The sequence below is a fragment of the Neltuma alba genome, unplaced genomic scaffold, assembly GCF_004799145.2.
Source record: "Neltuma alba isolate B1F8T4 unplaced genomic scaffold, ASM479914v2 tig00011902_pilon, whole genome shotgun sequence".
Taxonomy (NCBI): domain Eukaryota; kingdom Viridiplantae; phylum Streptophyta; class Magnoliopsida; order Fabales; family Fabaceae; genus Neltuma; species Neltuma alba.
The window spans coordinates 450,463-460,958 of NW_021636500.1; the positions used below are offsets into that span (position 1 = coordinate 450,463).

At 34.2% G+C, this 10,496-nt stretch overlaps 1 protein-coding gene across 1 annotated transcript; it reads left to right on the plus strand.

The window, feature by feature from the left end:
* The first annotated feature begins 8,166 nt into the window (after nt 1-8,166).
* Nucleotides 8,167-9,318, plus strand: LOC114719290 (TMV resistance protein N-like). Its single transcript, XM_028904768.1, has one exon. The coding sequence runs from the start codon at nt 8,167-8,169 to the stop codon at nt 9,316-9,318; it is 1,152 nt and encodes a 383-aa protein (XP_028760601.1).
* Nucleotides 9,319-10,496: the final 1,178 nt, after the last annotated feature.

The window sequence follows — 10,496 nt, forward strand, 5'->3', positions numbered from 1 at the left end:
TAAACAAACATTATTATTAATTTTTTGAAACTTCATCATTATTATAATCAATTACTCTTTTTTATAATTATGTTTTTTTTTCATAACAAAACATCATGTTTTTCTCCTTTATAGAAATTTTACTTTTAAATTTTACAGTTTAGTTATTATTTTACTTTAGTTTGAGAAACATTGTTGTTGAAATTCATAAATTTCTAATTCTAATTATAGAATCACAAGTTATATAAGTATAAAAATACTCTCTTATCAAGTATATACAGTTAAAAAATATCAATACATATAATATAGATCAAATCATTATTAAAGTCCAAATTAATCCATTTTCTAAAAAATTTAATTGGATAAATTATCATCTAAAACTAAATAAATCAAACCATTCTATAAAATTTAATTTTAAAATGATAATAATAAATAAATATTTAAAATATCATTAACAATGTAAAAAATTAATAGTATTATAATCATATAACAAAATTAAAAAAATATATAAAATAACCTAAACGGGCCGGCCTTTGGCTCTACAGGATCAACCCGTTTAAACTCTCAGCCCCACATGACTAGTCTTTTAGGGCCTGTTTTTTATTTGAGAGGAAAATTTTTAAATCCGCTCCTCATAATTTTTGAGCCTAAAAGGGTCGGTTGACGGGTTTCGTTTTTCGGCTCTAGCCCTATGGATTAGAACGGAGAGAGATGCAGATATGGAGGCTATCGACGTTTGGTTGTTGACCGAAAACACGACGAAAATCATCGAGAGAGCGGTGAGCTCCGAGCCGGGCACATCATAACCACGATCTCGAAGCATTTCACACACCGTCTGGCGAGCATGGAAGTACCTAGAGCTCTCCACGCTCCCTTGGTCAACGAAATCAGTAATGCAGTAGTTTCTGTTTCCACTGCCGTCTTCTGTGGCGGCGGTGCCGTTTCCGTTTCCGTTTTTGTCACAGGTGAAGGTCGCCATTGTCATTTGCTGTGGTAACGTTTGCAAGAGCACGAGCTTGCAGGGCCGTACACGCGAAGATGCAACGGGAGGGAATAACACATTGAAAGGTACAGTAAGCGACGACACTGTAGCGTAGTGCCTTTCGCGTGTGTCTCTCCACGGCACGACACATGTCGCAGTGTTTGTTTTTAATACTTCTTTCAAAAACAAAATAACCTAGATATAAAAACTACTTAGAAATTCATTTTGATTTAAATATAAGATCTCAATTTACTTTTTTATATTTATTTATTTATTTAAAGTAGTCCCCATGATAGTTATAGATGTTAAAAGGTTTTTATTTTAATGCATATAATTAATGAGAGCATTTTAGTAAATACAACATCTATTTATTACACATAATTAATTTAACTAATTTTCGTAATATTCATAAATTATGGAGCAAGTATAATATGAATAATTTAGGAAAAATGACACAAAAATGATACTTAAACTTGAAAATGTCAAAATAATTACTTGAATTTGTAAAATTCCAATTTACTCATAAGTGACCAATTTGATATTTGTAAATTTGCTGAAATGACCATGTTGTGCTTTATTTTCTTTTTTTTTTTTTAAAAATCAAGTGCCTCCACTAGGTGGCCCGTCGCTGGAACTCTGACAACCACCGCCACCAGCAACAATTTTTTTGGAAATTTTTACAAATTCAATAAAACGGTTAACAAGTTTTGTAACGCTATCAACAAGTTCAGTATAACAATTAACAATAGGTTTTTCAGAAAATTCAAAAAGTAGTATCTTTACAACTTTAGTAATTCTGTTAATAAGTTCCGTAACTCTATTAACAACTACGGTATCGCATTTAATAATAGATTTTCTGAAAAATTCAAAATTTTTTGCATTTTTACGATTTTAGTAACTACTTTTTTGAAAATTTTTACAATCTCAGTAAAAAAGGTTAACAAGTTTTATAACGTAATTAACAAGTTAAGTATAACAGTTAACAACAGGTTGTCTAGAAAATTCAAAAAGGAGCATTTTTACAATTCAATATTGTCATTAACAAGTTTCGTAACCCTACTAACAAGTTCGATATAACATTTAATAACAGATTTTCTGAAAAATTCAGAAAGTGACATTTTTACAACTTTGATAACACGTTTAACTAGTATTAACAACTTTGGTAATACATTGTAACAATAAGACTTTATATTCTTCTCATAGCCCCTTCTGTTTTTTTTTTTTTTTGGTGGCTCTTATATAACTCATATCCTTCAAATCATGATGGAGGGCCTTTTTTTTTTTCTGAGTGGGCCAAAAAGAGATATGGACTGGGAATGGAATAAATGGGCCGAAAAGGATGTTAAAAGATTGGTTAGTTTTCCCTCTGTTCGTATCTCTTCAAGGCTTATCTGACATGCGTATTCTAACAGCTTGAAGCGCGGCTGAGGAATCTTGAAGGCAAAGAATTAGGTCGATTTACTGGCTCTGCTACAGGCAAGCCCAAGATTGAAGCATATGACAAGGATAGGAAAAAGGGAGCCGGAGCATTGCTGACACCAGCTAAGGTCTGATAACCTTATTCATTTGATGTTTGTGTAATGTTCTGCTCTATTTTCATTAAGTGCTGACTCCACTGTATTTTGCAGACATATAATCCTGCTGCCGACTCTACTCTTGGTTGAGCAGATGTGAACACTAAGAAGGAGCCAATGAAAATTGAAGATGGAACCCAGGAGCCTTCTGCTAGTAAGAAGAAAGAAAAGAAAAAAGGGAAGGAGAAGGATGAAGAGGATGCAGATGCAGTTCAGGATCATGATAATGGAGTCGAGGGAAAGGAAAAGAAGAAGAAAAGGAAGGAATCTAGTGAGAATGGTGAGTTGAATGGAGACAATGATGCGGATATGGGAGAAAAGAAGAAAAAGAGGAAAAAGCATGCTAAGCGTGCTGAGCAAGAAGAATCAGCCGACATGCCCAAGAAAAAGAAAGACAAATAGGGATTGAATTTGCAGTTATCAACTGATTCATCTGCTGGTAACAATCAGTTTTGGATATCTCAGGCAACTCGGTGCTTAATTTTATATAAATATATCCTCATGTCTAATTGTTTGTTTTCTCTTCTAATGGGGTATGTTGTGTTCAGGAAATTTTGATGCTGTGATATTTGTGCATTAAAGATGCTCCTGGTTCTAAACTTTTTTCAATTCTCGTTCATACTCACGGCGCATTCTTTTGCTAAAATGTTGAGCATGTAACTTTTCATTCATTTTGATGCAATATATTACTTAGGTGATCTGTCTTCTAATCTATGCCATGCGTGCTTCGAAATGTTCATGGAAAGTTGACGTTTTTACCCAAGTTTACATATGAATGGTGGTTTATTTTTTGGGGACAGTTCACATAAAAGTTCACATGAACGTGTGTGTAAATGACTTGTGTTAATACAAGCGGACAAATACACTCTATTGTTAATAAATGATACTGCAACATGTGCACATATGTATGCGTATAATTATATTAAGTCGTGTGCGAGTGTCTATATTTGTAGCTTTACTCGTTAGCGTTGGTCTACGTACCTCAAGATCACCCACGTAAATTTTAACTCAATGGAAACTTATTCATGAATAGCAATGTGATAGAAACAAGATTGGATTGGCTACTTGGACAGGTGATTTTTTATGAACTAGAAAATCGCTGACCAATCCGTTTTGGTTGACTGCAAAACTGAGAATGTAATTCAATTGGTAAAAAATGGTCAACATGGTCTTGATAAATTCCGATGGTCCAAAAACCAAAGCTGAAAATGGAGGAAGAGGGGGTGGCTACATGTGAAAGAAGGTGATGCTTAGCGTTAAAAGCCCAAAGCGTACAAGAAGGTATGATAAGGGGAGAAAAAACAAGGGAAAAGGATGGGCCTAGAATGCCAAAAAGGAAGAAGAAAATGTACTTTGAATGTGGAAAGAAAAAAAATGGTAGACCACGGCGGAGACAAGAAGCAAAGTTGGGCAAAGGAGAGAAGATGAAGGAGAGATGGGATGGAAATTAAAAGATGAGTTCTGATATGATTAACAGCTTATTTCTGTTTTCTGTTCTTTTTGTTTCCATATCACCAAGTTCCCCCTCCTTCCTTTGACGGGGTTCTCCCTGATGCCAATTTGAGTCCCATTCCCCGTTGCTGGAAAGGAGTTTGCCAGACGGGGGCGAGTTCTACAGGTCTGTTGAACCCATCAACGGGACTGTTTTACGAAAACAAAAATGAAAATTTCATTGTCGATCTTATCTGATGATGTGATTTACCTTTGTCCCACCCCCTTCTTTTTGGGTTTACTTTTGACTATTGTGCACTTTGTTTTTATAAATACGCGTTACAGAGGGCCAGACCATGAAATGAAAATGCGACGAACGTTCGGGGAAGCCTGCTGTTGGAAACTACACAAGACTAACGGACAGTTACATTAATACAAACCCTACAAGTTGAACTTTCATTTCGGTCTTCACAAACTTGCAAGACTGCTGTATCATGGCGAAGAGATGGAGTCATGATGTGTTTCTTAGCTTTTAAACGGAACATACTCGCTTGAATTTTATCGGTAATCTCTACGAGTCTCTTCATCAAAGCGGGATTCGTGTCGTAGCGTTAAAAGCCTAAAGTGTAGAAGAAGAAAGATATAATAAGGAAAAAACAAGGAAAAGGATAGGGCCTAAAATACAAAAAAAAAAGAAGAAGAAGAAAATGTACTTTGACTGTGGAAGGAAGAAAATGAAAGTAACACGGCGTAGACAAGACGCAGAGAGTTGGAGAAAGGAGAGAAGATGAAAGAGAGAGGATGGAAATTAAAAGATGAGTTCATCACATAACCTTTCTGATATTTGCATGCTTAGATAATTAATTTCCACACAAAATAGTACTAATATGTAAATATTAAAAAAATTAGTTAAGTTATACTTTATAAAAAGTGTATTGATTTTTAAAATACTCATATAATTATTTGTATTGAAAAATACTTCTTATATAATGAATAATCCTTAATATGTGTAAGGAGAATTTAGAGAAAATTATAAATTTAGAAAATAAACTAAATTGAAATATTATATTTAAGATTAATAAAAAAATTTATACTAATTTTTATATTTAAGATTGGAGGTAATATACATCTATTTATGTCCATGCAGTGTCCATCCCTATTTAAATTTTTTACGGTGAAATACAAATATAATGAGAGGGAGGAAGTAAAAAGATGTTAGGAAACAGGTCCTACAAGCGAATAAGCAAATGAATTAGGGAGGACTGCAACGAAATCCCAAGTAAAAATCATGATTACCAAGTCTTAATGACAATAAAATAAGTTATAATGACAAATTTTATAAGAGTAAATGATAATTTATTATTAAAACTTAGTGATAATTATTTTTTTAAACATTCATCGTACAAATGAATTATTAACAGCCTATAATCCACCTGTCACCTTTTTGACCGGCTAGTAACAAAATAAAGCTACCAATTAATTAATAAAAAGAAAATTTGAAATAATTGTACTGATTCCCCCCCCCCTCGGGGGCGGGGGTGGGCCAACGAAATAATTGTACTGATATTTGTTCTTTTCTGCTTTGTTTCCTAAAGAAACTGCCGTTTGGATCGCGCTTGACTGACCAGCACCGAAAGCATAAAGAGTTGTCGTCGACCAAATCAAATAATTTCACTACTTAGCTCGACCAGTTGTATCAAGGAAGCTCTGATGTGATTCAGCTTATTTTTATTTTCTCTTCTGTGTTTGAATCTCACCAAGTTCCCTCTCCTTCCCTTCATGGTGTTCTCCCTGATTTCAATTCGAGTCCCATTCCCCATCGCTGGAAAAGAGGTTTGCCAGACAGGGGCGAGTTCCACTGGTCCGTTGAAAGTCATTGTCGATTTTATCTGATGAGATGAATTTGCCTTTTCCCTTTTTGGTTTTGCTTTTGACCATTGAGCACTCGTCTTTATATTATTTTCAGAGCGCCACCAAATGAAAAGGGAATGTGACGATCCTTCGGGGAAGCCTGCTGTTGGCAACTTACATTAATATAAACCTACAAGTTCTCAGATCTGTGAGATTACTGTATCATGGCGCAAGGAGCAGGATCTTCTTCCGTCACCCGCAGATGGAGCTATGATGTGTTTCTTAGCTTTCGGGGGAAAGATACTCGCCTGAATTTCGTCGGTCATCTTTACGAGTCTCTTCGTCAAATAGGGATTCGTACCTTCATTGATGATGAATCCCTTGATGCAGGCAAAGAAATCCGACCGTCTCTTTTTGAAGCCATCAAGGAATCCAGGATAGCCATCATAATTTTCTCTCAAAACTATGCAACCTCGACTTTTTGTCTGGATGAACTTGTCCAGATTATTGAGTGTTTCAAAGAAGAAAGTCGGTTGGTTTATTCTGTGTTTTATCATGTGGATCCATCGGATGTGCGACATCAGAGAGGGAATTACGGACAAGCTTTGGCTGATCTACAAAAGAGATTGGAAGGAAACGACGAGAAGTTGCAGAAGTGGAGGTGGGCTTTGTCCCAAGCAGCTGACTTGTCAGGCTGGCATTTTCAACCTGGGTACCTGCTCCTCTCTCTCCTTAGTTTTATTTTTCATCCAAATTTTTACTCCTTCTCTTCTTATTATAAGACTTTTTTTTATAAGTTTATTAATCTTTTTTATAAAATTTTATGATAATTTAGTGTAGTTGTACGATGTTGAAATTTAGTATAGTAAATGATAATAAAATTAGAAATCACTTAAATTTTAGGGAAAATCCCAAAAAAGCACATTGGAATATGAGAAATCTCAGATTGGGTCTTTAAATTTCGAAAATGACAGAATGGGTCATTGACCCAATCTGTCATTTGTGAAATTAAGGCGAATTGACAATTTTACCCTCATTTGCATTCATTCACTACAATGATTTAAGCAATCACTATAAGGATTTAGGTGTTACTTAGATTCGTGTAGCGAATAACTACTCACTTTTTCATAGTCAGGTATCTTGCTATTAACTACAACTAATATTGTAATCACTAGAACAATGTAAGTATTACCTAGATTTGTGTAGAGAATAACTATTTATTTTGCATAGTCAGGTATCTTATTATTGTCAAGTACCTTATTATTACCTACAATTAATCTTGTAATCACTAAAACAGTATAAGCGTTACCTAGATTTGTTTAGAGAATAACTACTCACTTTGTTTGGCCAGGGGCAAAATTGTCAATTCGCCTTAATTTCACAAATGACAGATTGGGTCAATAACCCATTCTGTCATTTTTAAAATTTAAGGACCCAATCTGGGATTTTGTATATTCTAAGGGTTTAGGATTTTCCCTGAATTTTATGACAAATTTTCTATTTTAAACTATTTTTAGGAGTATGTGTAAATTAATTAGTAATAAGTAAAAGAGGTTGGAAAACCAAAAAAAAGGTAAAAGAGGAAATGATCCATAAAAAAGATTGAAAATATGAAACGCACCTATGGGTAGCCTTATATATATATATATATATATATATATATATATATATTTTGAATTAAAAAAACAAATATATTTAAGTATTTTATGTATATAATTTAACATGTTACTATATATTTTAATTTAATTTCCGTATTGTATTAAAATATTTTTATTCAAAAAATTAATAAAATAAAAGATATATTATATGATTTATTATTTATTTGTTTTCATAATATTTTTATTTTTTATGTAATATATTACTCAAAAATATATTTTAATTTTAACAAAAAGATACGGTGATATTGGGTACTCTTCTAGAGGATTTGAAAGAATTCGCTTTATTTCCATTCCATGGGATCTGCAGTTCTGCCGTGTTCACCAAGACCCATTGATGTCCGCAAAATGATTAGGGAGTTTCAATTTCTTTAAGCATCTACTTAGGAATTGCCAACTAACTCTCTAACAAGCTTTTTGGAGATCAATCTTGATTGTCACGAATCAAAACGTTTTAATTTGTATAATGAATATCAACAGAAAATATGGAATATGTATGTGTTTTTAAAATTGTTATTTATAACTCCTCTAAAAAAAATATTGTTATTTATAATTGTAAATTTGTGATTCCGAGGCATGCAGAGATATTTCTCATTTGGAAAATTGTTTGTCCATTTTATCTTCTTTCTCATTCCATTTCATTCTATAACTAGCCTATCAACATGTTTTTGGTTTGAATAAAGGCTAACCTTTTATGGGCAGAATTACAAAAGAACAGGAGCATATTAAGAAGATTACTCGCAAAGTCTCTGCCGAGATTAAACCCAATCATTTAAATGTTGCCGATTATCCAGTTGGTCTTGGGTTACGGGTGCAAGAAATAATCTCACTTTTAAATCTTTCATCCAATAAAGAATCGGAGATGGTTGGAATTTGTGGCATTGGTGGAATAGGTAAATCAACAATTGCAAGGGCTGTGTATAATTCAGTTGCTGATAATTTTGATGGTTTATGTTTTCTTCCTAATGTTAGAGAAATTTCTAACAAGCATGGCTTGCCCCAACTTCAAGAGTTGTTACTCTATAAATTGGTGGGGGAGAAGAAACTCAGATTGGGTGATTTCAATGAAGGAATTCCAATAATAAAAAATAGGCTCCAAAACAAGAAGATTCTTTTAATTCTTGATGACGTTGATGAAGTGGAGCAATTATGGGCATTAGCTGCAAGCTGTGAGTGGTTTGGCCTTGGAAGTAGAATTATTATCACGACAAGGGATAAACAATTACTAGCAAGTCTTGGAATTCAAAAAATTTATTATGTCGAGATACTAAATGCTGATGACTCTCTTCAGTTAATTGAAAGGCATGCCTTTAAAAACCTTACGGGGTATATAGATCATTACAAGGATGTTTTGAATCGTGCCACAAAATATTCAGGTGGCCTTCCATTAGCCTTGATAATGATTGGCTCTCACTTATGTGATAAAAAAGCTGATGATTGGACTTCTGCATTAAATGATTATGATGGAATACGTCATGAACGCGTTTTTGAAGTCCTTAAAGTAAGCTATGATGCTTTAAGCAGAGAACAGCACAAGGAAATTTTTCTTGACCTGGCCTGTTTTTTTAACGGTGAGAAGTTGGGAGACGTCATAAATATGTTGACGAGTTTTCGCGGTGTTGATCCAACACATGCTATTAATGTGTTGACGGATAAATCTCTAATAAAGATAGAAAAAGATTGTGTGACAATGCATGACTTGATTGAAGATATGGGTAAAGAAATTGTTCGCCGACAATCACCGAAAGAGCCCGGTAAACGTAACAGGTTATGGCGTTATGAAGACATTCTTCATGTCTTGCAAAATAACACGGTTAGAGCACAACATACATGCCTCTTTATTTAATTCTTACATTTATATGACTTTTTTATGCCTAAAATTTGGCATTTATAGTGTGCTTTTCATTTTAAAGGGCACGGATGAAATTGAAGTCATAATTCTTGACTTACCCAAAGATAAAGAAATCCAATGGAATGGCAAGGCATTTGCGAAGATGAAGAAGCTCAAAGTGCTTGTCATAAAGAATGCAAGATTTTCTAAAAGCATCAAATATCTTCCAAATAGTCTCTGCGTGTTGGAATGGAAGGGGTACCCTTTTAAGTCCTTGCCACCTAATTTTCATCCACCAGAACTCGTCCATCTTGATTTGTCCAATAGTTGTGTAGTGCTCCAACCTTTTAATAAGGTATGCTTATGTGAACTCTTAAAATTACGCCTTCCCCCCCCCCCCTTTATCTAACTTTTTCTATGTTTTGTTTTGTAGAAATTAGAGAGTTTAAGTCACATGAATTTCAGCAACTGTAAATCCCTGAGCCAAATACCAGACTTGTCGGGAGTTTCTAATTTAACAGAATTGCGGCTTGATGGTTGTACAAACTTAATTGATATCCATGATTCCCTTGGATTCTTGAATAATCTTAGAGTATTGAGTGCCATGCGATGCAAAAACTTGAGGACTTTGCCGCCTACTTTTAAGCTATCCTGCCTTGAACATCTGAATCTATTTGGCTGTTCAACTCTTCAGTGTTTTCCTGAAATATCAGACAAGATGAAGAAGTTGAAGACACTTGATTTGGAGAGTACGGCCATTGAAAGACTGCCATCTTCAATTTGCAACCTCATTGAGCTTGAAACCTTAAACATGGAGGCGTGCCCTAATCTTAAGCAGTTACCAGCTAGTATTTGTATGTTGCCAAAACTATTGGAACTATCAACAAATTTTTGTGAAGGGATGAAGCATTTCAGGAAATGTGAAGGTGAAAAAGAAGCAGGCTTAGACTGCATGACCATTTCGATCAAAGAAAAAGAAAAAGAAGACAATTCAGCCATGTCTTCAAAAAAAATTTTCCGTTTCTCAAATTGCAACTTAACAAATGACTCTCTTGCTCTCTGTGTCTCTTGTATTCCTGACGTTGTGCATTTAGATCTAAGGTTTAATAGTTTCATTACTCTTCCAGCATGCATAGAAGAATGTGAGAATTTAAGGTATCTTTTGCTGGATCATTGTGTGCAATTGCAAAAAA